At 50.2% G+C, this 12,704-nt stretch overlaps 2 protein-coding genes across 3 annotated transcripts in view; one reads left to right on the top strand and one right to left on the bottom strand.

The window, feature by feature from the left end:
* Positions 1-621: 621 nt before the first annotated feature.
* Positions 622-10,425, bottom strand: LOC105491956 (nuclear receptor subfamily 2 group F member 1). 2 transcript variants are annotated; one of them, XM_011758736.3, is made up of 3 exons: positions 9,796-10,425; positions 6,820-7,347; positions 622-1,686 (listed from the first exon to the last, which is right to left on the bottom strand). In XM_011758736.3, the coding sequence occupies exons 1-3, from the start codon at positions 10,256-10,258 to the stop codon at positions 1,406-1,408; spliced, it is 1,272 nt and encodes a 423-aa protein (XP_011757038.2). In that variant the 5' UTR covers positions 10,259-10,425; the 3' UTR covers positions 622-1,405. The 2 variants fall into 2 exon arrangements, with proteins under 2 accessions (XP_011757038.2, XP_070954802.1); XM_071098701.1 differs by lacking the exon at positions 9,796-10,425 and adding an exon at positions 8,023-8,130.
* The window catches only part of LOC105491959 (serine/arginine repetitive matrix protein 1-like), a 159,868-nt gene continuing 157,503 nt past the window's right edge, over positions 10,340-12,704 (top strand). The window contains exon 1 of the mRNA XM_071098702.1: positions 10,340-11,178. Coding sequence (XP_070954803.1) covers positions 10,721-11,178 — 458 coding nt within the window. The 5' untranslated portion in view covers positions 10,340-10,720. The remainder of the gene's footprint in view (positions 11,179-12,704) is intronic.

Here is a 12,704-nt window from a genome sequence, read left to right on the forward strand (position 1 = left end):
GTGAAGGGCAAACCACAGCCACCTCTTCAGCGGACCATAACGGGGAGCAAAGCCAGGACTCCCAGGGCTGAGGCCCCAACTCTCTCCCAGAGCTGGAAAGAGGCGGGATCTACTAGCGCCTGGCTCAGTGGCGTTTGAATGGCCCACTCCCGCCACCCCCAAGTCCCGCTCTCCATGTCCCTCTGTAGCTTCTCCAGCTCAGCAAGTTCCCACCTGCAGTAAAGCCCCGGTTGCCGCCGCCAGAAACTGAAGCAGGCTGCGACCCCGCCCCCGGTGCTTGGTGCCTGGAGACTCAACCAGCGCGCGACCCTGCCTGCCCCACTCCCTGGCCCAGCTGAGCACGGGACCGCCCGCAGCCCATAAGGTCTCAACCACTGAAGTCAGCAACCAAGGCGCCCTGCCTCTCCGCGGACCCCAGCCCATGTAGAGCCTGGCCCTCTGCATTTACAAAACCAAAGTAGCAGCTTGGTTTTAGGAAATGAATCTAACCAACTTTGTAGTAGACTTTAAAAGTCTCCCCTTTCACACACCAAAACCTTCAATTCTAATAATAGTTGAGGTGGAAATTAACAAGGAGTTCTCTTGCACGGATAACATCCATCAAGTAACCAGACACATGGGTTTTGCTAAATTCTTTTATTTTTGTTTAAATTTTCACTTCAATTTTAATTCTTGAAGAACAGCCTCGACAACATATATCGCACTCATTATAAGAAGCAAAGGGTTATATCAAAAATTATTAGTATAGAATCACAGGAAATCTGGTTTGGAACCAGAAAAAAATACAAAACAGATATAGATACATAGACACAGGACAATTTTTTATAATTATTTGGAAAATGTTATTTTCCCCTAATTCTTGTTTCCTTTTTCTTTATGCGCATACGATGTTTAAATTTTACAAAAAATGAAAATAAAGACTAATATTTTACAAAATGAATAACAATGTTCAGTGTGTGTGTGTTTCTACATAGGTTTCAGTCCACTTCCATATGTGTTGTTTCTGTACAGAATATATCCACATCCGTCCACAATAAATCCTGGAAGGTCCATTAGTTTCCTTCTGTTTTATTAAAATTCTCATGGTCCTCTCTTCCAAATTTTTTTTCTTTTTTTCACCAGACAGACACAAGGTTCTTTTTTTTTCTTTTTCTTTTTTCTTTTTTTTTTTTTTCCTTGCCAACGTGCTCACAGATCTGATCCTAAAAGAGTCTCTTTTTCCCATGCTTTGTAGCTCGGGTTGTATTTCTGCTGGGTGGGCTGCTCTTGTCTCGGCCCTCCTCCCTCCCGCCCGGCCTGCCTGGCCCGCTGCACCTCCCGGTGTCCCCGCGGCTTTGGAGTCCTTGGCCCAGGTGGGTCCACTGAGTCTCTAGGGGAACGGGGGCAGGTGGGAAGCGCCCAAGGTCTAGGAGCACTGGATGGACATGTAAGGCCAGTTGAAGCTGCTCCCAGACAGTAACATATCGCGGATGAGAGTTTCGATGGGGGTTTTACCTACCAAACGGACGAAGAAGAGCTGCTCGATGACAGAGGAGGACACGGTGCGCAGCGAGGGCAGTCGCAGCAGCAGTTTGCCGAAGCGGCTGGGCTGGTTGGGGTACTGACTCCTCACATACTCCTCCAGTGCGCACTGCGACTTCTCCTGCAGGCTCTCGATATGGGCCGCATCCGACAGGCCACAGGCGTCTGCCCGAGCAGCCACAGGAGGGAGAGACAGGGAAAGGTAGCACACGGTTAGGCTGACAAATAGCAAAGGCACAAATAAGTCATTATTTTTCTTTAAGGAGAAAAGGGAAAATAAAAAAGAAGTAAAAGAGAAAAGAAAAATTCACCCTCCCATACCTCTCCATCCCCTTCTTCATTCCCTTCTCCCCAGCCCCCAATACAATACAAATAAAAATAAATCAAACCCCCACCAAGCCTATGGGAGCTGGAGAGACAGGCACACACATGCAGAGGCAGGAACCTCTCTAGTCCCTTTGTTTTTCCTCTTTCACCTTTGGATTAAATAATGTACAATGCTGGAACCATGTTTGCTGTGCTTAACAACCTGTCCTCCGCGTGCAAGGGAGCATCTTTCTGGCCATGCTCATTAACTTTCACCCCTTTTCCCCTTTTGCCTGTAATTTGGGGGAGTTCAGTACCCCTTAGGAAATATACGGCCTGAAGGGAGTTCTTAAAGGATTCCTGGAGTCCCCTCTCAAACCCAAACAACCCCAACCAGAAACCTCAAGGAGAACCTAGATTGTGTAGTGAACAAACACATGGGAGGGGGTAAGGAATCATGGGCTGGCAGTGCCTGGAATCAGATGAAGCCCATGCTTTAGCAATACATGATTTGAGATCCACTATCTATGCAAGAAAGGACTCTGCAGCAAATCCTTGGTGAGGATGTACACTTCTATCTATATCTAAGATCAAGTAATTGAAAACTGGTCACATCTCTGTAAGCTGTATAATAATCAGGAAGAATATGACTCAGTTACTCCAGCCTGCAGAAAGGCGACATCTTCAGCGATCAGACACAAAGCTAGGCTACAGGCAGCAGCTGCTGCTGCTTCAGAACCGGGGGGTGGGGGGGACATGGGTGGTGGGGAGTTGAGGGGGGACTTGGGGGAGATAAGCTTTTGGTGGCAGGACCAAGGGAGAAAAAGGCACCTCCACACAATGACAGCACCTCAAAATCTGTGTGCTTAGTTCATGTCAACCAAGGTCTTGGTCCTCTAAAAGTATTTCAGGGCAGCAGATTATACTATATCAACTAACTAGAGGCAAGCATAGGGAGGGGAAGATGGAATAAGAGAAATGGAGTAAAGGCATCCTCTCCTAGTTCAAATACCCACTTGTTTCTTATATTAATAATAAATATTTTAAAATCCAGGAAGATCACAGAGGAGCCCTTAGCCAGTCAGGAGGTTGACTAGAGATCAAAGGCAGAGTTTGCTAATATATAGATCTGGAAAGAAATTCATGCATGGCAATGCCCCCAAAATGACATTGTATAATTGTGAATGGGCAAGTGTGACCCTAAGAAGACACAACAAATGATTCAAAGCGAAACCTGTGTCTGCTGAGTTTCTGAGCTTTATGTCCTTATATTTCAAGAACTGGGACTTACAAAGCATTCTAACACCTTCATCTACAAGGCTATGGCCTCGAGCAAAAATACAAATAAAACTAGTGATAATTCAAGAACTTCTGAAGCAAGTCTCCTTTGACCTCAGATACAGACTAGGTTCCTCTCAGATGTCTAATTACTCCAGCTAGCCAGTTGGGTATATCCACACTGGTCTGATTTGGGAAGCCAAATGAGACTTTATGGCTATTAGGGCCAGGGCAGTAAGAGCTCTGTGGGGCTTTGCTGCTTAAGGAAGGGACCCTGAGTTTGGCCCTGCTTGCTAACCTGGCCCCGATGAATGACCCTCACTCAGACCCAGACCCATATTTACATAGAGCTTGCTTTACATGCATTATCTGCCCGTATGCTATGGATCATTCTCAGTCCTAGACAATGCAATGTGAAAAGGACCCCTTGGTACCCCAGCAGATTTCTTCCTTTTTTTTTTTTTTAAGATCCATATGGCATCCCCTTAGCTCAGTAAAATATCTATCTGACATTTACGATTAGGGCCCTTGGAGTACAAGGTCACTTCCCGACTTCCAAACAGGCCGCTCCAAGAAAGACAAGCCCAGGAAAGGCCTGCCTGGGTCCTGTGCCGGTTGCTTCCATTTCTTCCTTCCTTTGGAGGCGAATGCCTATAGCTGGGCCTGCCTACCAGGTACCAGCCAGCTAGCTCTGTGGCTTCCCTCCTGCAGCAACCTTGGTTCTGGTCTGGCATCCCAGTCTGGAAACTCATTCAACCCTTTGCAACAGGATTCCCCCAACTGTGGACAGAAGGTATGAGCTCCCAGATCAACTAGGGGGTTGTGGTGACAAAGCTAAGTGACCAGGGGGTGCAATGCAGTATATATTTACGCTCCATGAGTTATACCCCAAACAAGAAAATGAGGCATAATGTACAAAATCCATGTCACACTTTTTATATGGTAGTGTCAGTATGGGAACTCTCGATATTTCATCTACAGTGTATGGAAAAGAAATTATGTAAATAAATAACCATTACTGCTCAGGCCCTCCTGGCTTAGCCTTTGTAGTACAGAGAATGTATTTCATGTTGTGCATTCAGAAGAGTTTAGTGTTCAGGAAATATAGATGTAATCAGCTGCCATAACTAGAAATCAAAGTTATTATTGTGCTGAAAATGGATTTATTGTATTTATGTTAACTAGATGGTTCCTTTCAGAGAAAGTCTCATTTTTTTGAAGGAATATTTAGGTGTATGAATTAATGAATTTTTAAAAAAGTAAGTTCAGGTCATGACCTAGTCCTTGGATGCAGTCCAGAATATTAAGGATTAAACATACCATCCGGAGGCCAAATGTGAAAACCACCACGGGGGACCCCTGTGCCAGCTTCAAATACTTAGCCAAAGCAAACCACATTGGACAATATGTCTAAAACTGTCTTTTCCATCATTCAAAGTTTGCTTAAAAGTTGGATGACTTTGAGAAGGCTTCCCATGAATTCCCTTCTGGCTAGCAATCAAAACAAGTTTAGTCAAAAGTGGAAATGTGTTGTATGGGGAGGGGGGGGCGGTGAATTACTACTGACAGCTCTATTTCCATTTTCAGATATTCTACTTGCAATTTTCCAACAAAATAATGTTATTGTTCATTTCTAGGCACTCTTTGCACCTTGAAGACTTGATTCAAGAAACTTCTTTGGAAAACTTTTTAAATGAACACTTTTCACAGGAATGTTTTAGTATGGAAAGTTAAAAGAAAAGCATGAATAATTCCACAATGCTTGCCCGAAGCCTGCACAGTCTTCACCTCTCTCTGGGAAAGGGCATGAGATTAGCAAAGTCAAGGGGGTTCAAAGAACCTTAGGGGGTATAAGGAAAAGAGAGGAGAGACCTTTCCTGAGAAGACGTCTGTCCAGTTCCAAGTCGCATTTCTGCTTCAAGACACCTCGCTGGATGAGATTTTCAAACCCCAGCTTCCCTGACACTGGCTTGCTTCCTGATGAATTTGGCTAAAGAGCCCAGTAGTAGACAGCCAGCCAGGCCCCAGGCCTGCCAGAGCTGAGGCAGCCTGGTTGCTGCTTCCCAGGCTCTTTGTCACTTTTGAAAAACACGTTTCCATCAAGAAGACTTATTAAGATAAAATGCATTCAAACACAGAGGAGACTATTCCATAAATCTTCCATTTGTTTTAAGGTTTGCACTTCATCCTCTTGGAAAGAATAACTCCCTCTCTCACTTGCAGACCTGCATTTGCACTGAAAGTAAAAGGGGGGCAGTCCAAGTCCATGGCTCTGGCCACCCTGCATACAAATGAGATGCTCTTGTCTAAATAAATTATCTGCTGTTCAGATCGATATTAATACTACATTTGCTACATTACAATATTGTGCAAATTTAAGAGTCATTTTAATACAATGTAAATACGATTCTTCACGCATGAAAGCCAAGAAATATTGATAGATTATACCATTGCTTACTGTTCAACAAGGCCTTAGGAAAGGGATTTTGGTATCTCTGTTCAAGAATGGTTTTAATTTGGCCATTGGAAAGCCTGGCTTTAGGACAGATTTATTGGGATGGTTTATTTGTTCTCCGAATGGAGGAATTAAAAACAATACTGCCAATAATGGTGGTAAAACTGCAGCTAACCCTACTCACAGTGGTCAGGGCCCAAGACCCAGTGTAAGCAGCACTACTTCCCACCAGCGTCCTCTCTGGCTTTGTTTCTATTTCTCCCCATTACCTGCTGTCCTGGGTGTTTATATGTTTCCCTCTTGCATGTTATAATAATAAAAAGCCGGCAATGTTCTCAGAGGCTCAGACCAGAGCCCTTCAAAGGAAACGTTAATGCACTTTCCTGGAAGTTAATTTGAACCATCTATCATAAGAGAAATTGTTAACATACATGTTACCACTGCCTACACATAATTTGATATTTTTAAAGTCACTCTGTTAAATTTCCAACCTTCATGTGTTTTGCATAGCTTTGGAATTCATCTCCAGGCGGGGAATCCTCCCATACTTGCGGGTTCTACAGTATTGCCTTTGTTTTTTATCTTTCTTGTTTAGATCGAATCCGTTTTTTACGACCCTCAATAACCTCAGCAACTGCAAACATGAATGGTTTCCGATAAGGGAAAATCAGGCAGCGATAAAGCGGGATTATTTATGATTTATTTGTGCGTATTCTTCTCTTTCCACCTCTCTCTGTGTCTCTCTGTGTCGGGAAACTCATCCAAGGAGCGTGCCACAAAGGGTAAGAAGCCACATTCCCACGTTCTCTTCCTTCCCTCTCCTCCCCCAGAAACGCTGAGCTCTGGCTCACACATAACACGCACCACACACACACACATATACACACACACACACACACACACACACACGCAGCCAGACGGATCCACAGCACCGCCCCCCGCCCCCCCCCCCCCCCCGCCTCAGACACACACCCGCGGCAGCCGCGGCCCCAGGTAGGGGTCCGCGCGACCAGGCCCGGCCGCCCGCCGGCCGCACCCGCGCCGCCTCGGTTCCCGCACCGCCGCGCTCCCAAGATGGCAGCGGCGCGGCTGGCCGGTCCCCGCGCGGGGGTCACAGACCCCGGCCAGGCTCAGTGCACAGCGAGGGCCCGACCCGACACGCACCGGCTGCGCGGGAGGCTCCGAAGGCCAGGCCCGGGCGGCGCTGGGCCTGCGCTCGCCGCCGGCGCGGCCTGCCCTCCCCGCGACCGCAGCCTCACCTGACGTGAACAGCACGATGGCTTTGAGGCAGCTGTACTCGGCCGAGTCGACGTGCAGCGCCTTGAGCTTCTCCACCTGCTCCTGGAAGATGCGGATGTGGTCCATGAAGGCCACGACGCGGTCGGCGGACATGGGCGAGGCGTGCAGGCCGGCGGCGGCCAGCAGCGGCGCCACGTGCAGCGGCATAGAGCACTGGGCCGCGTTGAGCACGAACAGCTCGCTCCAGGTGAGGCGTAGCAGGGACACCTGGTCGGTGATCTGCAGATCCGGGAAGAAGGGGATGTTGCGGGCCCACTCGACGGCGCTGAAGAGCAGGCGCGCCGCCAGCTCGCAGATGTTCTCGATGCCCATAATGTTGTTGGGCTGCATGCACTGGCTGCCGTAGCGCGACGTGGGGTAGGGCTCGGCGCGCAGCAGCAGCGAGATGTAGCCGGACAGGTAGCAGTGGCCGTTGAGGGGGTCCCCGTTGGTGAGTGCGTACTGGCCTGGATTGGGCTGGGTTGGAGGCATTCTTCCTCGCTGAACCGCTGACAAAAAGAAAGAGAGAAAAGAGGCAATGTGCATCCAGGGGGCTTGCGAACATTGCCGCGCCGCAGCGTACCCAACACAATGCAGAAGCTCTTCCCGCAGCCACACGCGCCCCGCGCATCTTCTCCGGCTCGCTCTCACAGTCCACACCGCTAGGAGATCTGGGGTGAGGCCCTCCAGCTCCACAGCTCGATGTGTCCAGCCATCGCCTGAGCCCTTGGCCACCTCAGCCCCGCCGGAGCTAGGCCTGACTACAGGGCCCCCACCCTGGCAAGGTCAAGAAAGTGTCACCCAACCCCTAAGCCACCAAGGGGGAACACACAGATAAATGAAACCCCACTCACCCCTCCAGAATGGGGGGAAAAAAAATCAAGGTTAAAAAAAGGCGAAACCGGAGAAAGGTTGTGGTTCTAGGCAAATGCCTAGCGGCCTCCTCATTTGCAAGCAAGCAGCGTTTTGCTGATAAAATGTTTCCACATTCTCTTAAAATGCTATAGAATAATTCTTAAAATAGACACAAGTTACATATCCTACTAACCACTTACAACTTTTGAGTAGAGAACAAGTATCCTGCGCCCCTCCCTTCTCCTCTCCTCCCCGTCGCCCCATACAAAGTTCTCACTATTAAAAGCAACAGAAAATTGAAAATTTTCAAGAAAAAAAGTTGAACTTACAGTAGCCAAACATTATTGAAAAAAGTAGGAAATATAATTAATGTCTGTCCTGCGCGGTGCCACTGCAACCTGCAGCCAGCTTTTGCCCAGTGAATGCACGAGCTTTCAACTGCAAAAACACTGGATTCATTAACCATCTGAATGCAAAACGTAAGCATGCTTTGAGTTCTTAAAGCTGACCAAAGTTTTTTTTTTTTTTTTTTTTTTTTTTTTTTTTAATGTGTATGTTTTACTTCAACAGTGCCAGCGTTTTAAATTGCCATGTAAACAAAGACAACTTTAGGAAAAGTTAGGGCTACTGAACTCTTCCCCCCAACAAATTAATATAGATATGTTCATGTACATGTAGCTGTCTTATTTCAGGTTTTGCTCTATTTTCTGAAGTTTGCTTTGATTCTAATTTTAATGCAAGTTCCAGTGCAATTTAAGCTCTTGAAACATAATGGCTAGAATACTTTTTTCTAATTATAGTTTTGAACTTGGCAGTTATTTTTCAATTAAGTGAGAGTACAATTCAAAGTTGTTTTTTTTTTTTTTCTCTTTCAGATGCCTACAAAATCTCCCTGGAGCTAGAAATGAAGTAGTCATATTTGTCTGCTCCTTAAGATCTGAAGGAATTCAATTTCTTTTCTTGTGGCATATAAAATATAATTTTAAAGTCAATTACAAGAAGGAGTAATCTGCATTCTGCAAAATTGACTGGTTCGCTAATTTGACTATAAGACATCTTTAATGATTGTCAAGAGATAAAGTTTAACTGTAAACGGCTAAATATAGTTATAAGAAAAGTACTGCATCTCTTGCCACATGAACATGAAGCATATCCAAATACAACATCAAAAGTTGTGTTTTTTAAAAAAACAAAGCCATACAACACAGGGATTAAATGATGTGGAAGCTCATGCCAGCTGCAGTCTATGCATTATGGCCAAATCAGAAGGATCGGTAAATGCCGTTGTAAATTGTAATTTGTATGCAGTATTTAAGCAGAGGGTGGAGTTTGATGAAGAAATAAAACGAGTATCATGCTTTAAAAAAAATGACACAACTATGAAAGCACGGTTCAGTCACAAACTTTCCTTTCAAAGTAGAGGGGTGAAAACAAGGCCACAGCTCTGGAGGAGGCGGCCCCAGCTCCGTGAAGAAGAGAGGGAACCAGTGAACGGGCCAGAAGCCCCCCTTCCCCCCTAATTAGACCTACAAGTGCAATAAATCTCACTCCTCTTTTTCCAAGCTAAGCTTCCAAAAGGATGATGGCAGCAATGAATCTATGGTTCAGGGTACTCCAACCCCAACCCTCCCCCATTTTAAATAAAGGGTATGAAGAGGTGGAGGGAAAAGTGTAATGAAAAAAACACAGAAACAGAGTTTTCTGGGGGAAATAAGCACCCCTCCCCAAGTTCATGCCAGCACAGCCCCAAGCAGCCTCACGCACACGCGGGAAAGAGACACACCGAGCACATCCAAGACAGAGGGAAGAAGGGGGATTTTAAGCCACAGCTCACGATCTCAGGGACACAATCCTGAGCAGGCAGCGGGCGGGGTGGGGGAGCCGGGGAGAGGAGCGCAGGCCGGGAGGGGGAGGCAGCGGCAGTGAGCTGGGGAGGGCGGGGGGAGACGCCGGGGGAGGAAGGCAGCGGGGAGAAGGGAAGCTGGGACAGGCCGGGACCACAGGAGCCCCAGCCCCACACAGCAACCACCCGGGCGAGAAAGAAAGAAAGAGCCAGGGAGGCGGGCGAAGCGCGGGGAGAGAAGCAGAGAAGAAATATTCACCTTCCCGCCTCATGCCCACTTTGAGGCACTTCTTGAGGCGGCAGTATTGGCACTGGTTGCGGTGGTGCTGGTCGATGGGACAGTTCCTGTTGGCACGGCATGTGTAAGTTAAGTTCCTGCGGACGCTCCTCTTGAAGAAACTTTTGCAGCCCTCGCAGGTGAATTGGCCGTAGTGCTTGCCGCTCGACTTGTCCCCGCACACCACGCACTCGATGTGCTGCTGGCTCTGGCCCGAACCGGGCGGGCCCTGGCCCTTGTCCCCCGCCGTGCCGGGGGTGGCGGGCGCTCCGGGCTGGCCCGGGGTCTGCGGCGTGTGCGGCGCGCCCGAGCCCGCCTGCTGCTGCTGCTCGCCGGCGCCGCCGCCGCCGCCGCGGGCCGCCTGCGCTGCGGGGTTGGGGCCGCCGGGGTTGCCCCCGGCCACGTCGTCCTGCGGATCTCGCCAGCTGCTAACTACCATTGCCATATCTTTGGGCCCGGGGAGCGCTGGGGGGAGCCGAGCTGCTCGCCGAGGGCCGCGGGGCGCGCCGGCGCGCTGGGAGGGGAAGGGGAAGGGGAAGGGGGGAGGGGGAGGGGGCGGGGGGCCCGCCGGGCGCCCCGGGGTCGCAGGAGCCGAGCCCGAGCCGGGCACCGGCCGCTGCCTCCGCCGCCGCCGCCGCTGCCGCCGCTACTGCCTCGGCCGCCCCGCTGCTGCTGCGCGCCCGCCCGCCCTGCTGGCGTTTTGTTGTGGTTCCTGCTGTTTTCTTTCTCTCTTTTTGCAGCCCCCCCAGGCTCTCAGGCTCCCCCCCCAACACCCCTGCTCCCCTCGCCCGCTCCCCCCGCGCTCCGTTCCTGGGGGGGCCGCGCTCTCCTTCCCCCCTCCCCACCCCCCGGCGAGCAAGCTCCCTTCTCTCGCTTTTTTCTTCTTCCCCAAGTTGCAAAATCAGAAATGGCACAGGCGGCAGCCGGGAGCGGCGCGGGGCGCAGCGCCGGGGGCGGCGGGCATGGGCCACGGCGCGCGCACAGACTCGCCCTCCGCCTCGCCCGCACCCCCGCGCACACACACACTCGCACACACACTCGCTCACCCGCGCCGGGCGCCCGCCCGCCCGCCCGCCGGCCGCTCGGGCTACGCGCAGCGCGCTGGCTGAGCCGACATAGAGGAAGCCGGCGAGGGCGGAGGCGGCGGCGGCGGCGGCGGAGGAGGAGGTCGCGGCTGCAGGCGCCGCTGGAGCTGCCGCCGGAGCTGCTGCGGCGAGCGCCGCTGGAGGAGCCCGGGCCCGGGCCGGAGTCCGAGCAGGAGTCGGGGCCGCAGCCGGAGCGCGAGCGGAGGCCGGGGCCGCCCGCGCCGCCGCCGCCGCTGTCCCGGCGGGAGCCCTCGCCGGGCTCGGGAGTGCAGGGAGCGCGGTGAGCCGAGCAGGGCGCTGGGCGAGGCTGCCGGCGGCGATCAGGGCGCGCGGGTGTCGGGGGGCCAGGTCCAGGGCCGGACGCAGCCAGCCATTCAGGAAGGCAGCGCTGGAGAGCGGGAGGCAGCCGGCGAGGAAGATCACACACTTTGCTCTTTTTGTTGTGCCGGTGGCGCCGGGCTCTAGCTGCCTTCTTCTTTCGGGAGGTGACGGAAGGGGGAAAAAAATACGGGATAATTCACGCCGGCGACGAATTCACAGCGAAATAGAAAAAATAAAAATCAGAAGAAAATAATTGCCAAAAAAAGGAAAAAGGAAAAGCGAGAGAGACATCCAAAGTAGGTCGAATAAATAATCCTCTTCTTTTCCTCTTTCTTGCTCCTTCTTCTGCTTCTTCTGCTATAACACACAGAGCTAGTTAAAAAAACCCTGGAGATCGCCCAAAAATGTTCTTTTTTTAGTATTTTAAATAAGTGCTCTTCAGCCGGGAACCAACACCCTCCCTCCAAAAAAAATCATATATGTATAAAATAACGATAAGAAGAATACGAAGGGGGTGCCTCCTCCTCCTCCTCCTCCTCCTTTTTTTTTCTTTAAGTTTAGCCCTCTCTCTTCTGCAGGAATGGAGTAAAAGAGACGAGGAGGGAGAAAAAGGAGAGAAAGAAGGAGAAGAAGGGGAAAACAACTAGTAGAATATGTAAGAAAAGAGAAAGGAGAGAGAAGAGAGGTTCAGAGAAGAGAGGAGAGAGAAGAGAGGAGGGAGAGAGAGGGGGGAGAAAGAGAGGGGAGAGAGAGAGAGACAGAGAGAGAGAGAGAGAGGAGAAGAGAGAGAGAGAGACCCAAAAATTGAATGCGTTTAAACGGGAGGACTCGCAGAGCAATGTTTCCGAAAGGGGGATCTGCGCGAATGTCTGTATATAGTGAACTTTGACACTACTATTGAAACTGACACGTTTCTATGGAGATCGCTGCCTTATATGGAGCTCGTGTCAAGGAGCCAAGAGAAGGGCTGCTGGCAACTGATAATCAAAGGCGACTGACTGGTCAGAGCCCTGAATCGGGGGGAGAGAAAATGGGAGGCTAAGGTTAGCCAAGCCTCCTGCACGCCATTGGTTGGAGAGCCCCTCCCCCCTCCTCTTCTGCTTTCTTTCTTTTTTTCCCCCCTCCCTCTTAGCTACCTACAGACTGGGATGGTGTGGGGAGGAGGAGAGAAAGTGAGGGAGGGGGGTGTGTTTCTGACAAGCGCAATTTACATTGAGATCGCCCTGCGCTGCTATTTACTCTGAGACCTGATTAGTATGGGTCGTCTATGGTCACACACACACACACACACACACTCTTACGCATACACCCCAGAGGGGGAAGGGATGACGAGGGGGGGAGAACGCCTAGCGATGGGCAAAAGGAGAATTAGAAGGAAATTATTTTGATTTCTTCTGAAAAGTTTTTAAAATTAGATTTTATGAGCGTGAAGAGAGTGTCATTTAAAATGTTTAGAAAAAATTTTAACGGGAATGAAACCCCCAC

This window comes from Macaca nemestrina, chromosome 6, assembly GCF_043159975.1.
Source record: "Macaca nemestrina isolate mMacNem1 chromosome 6, mMacNem.hap1, whole genome shotgun sequence".
Classification (NCBI taxonomy): domain Eukaryota; kingdom Metazoa; phylum Chordata; class Mammalia; order Primates; family Cercopithecidae; genus Macaca; species Macaca nemestrina.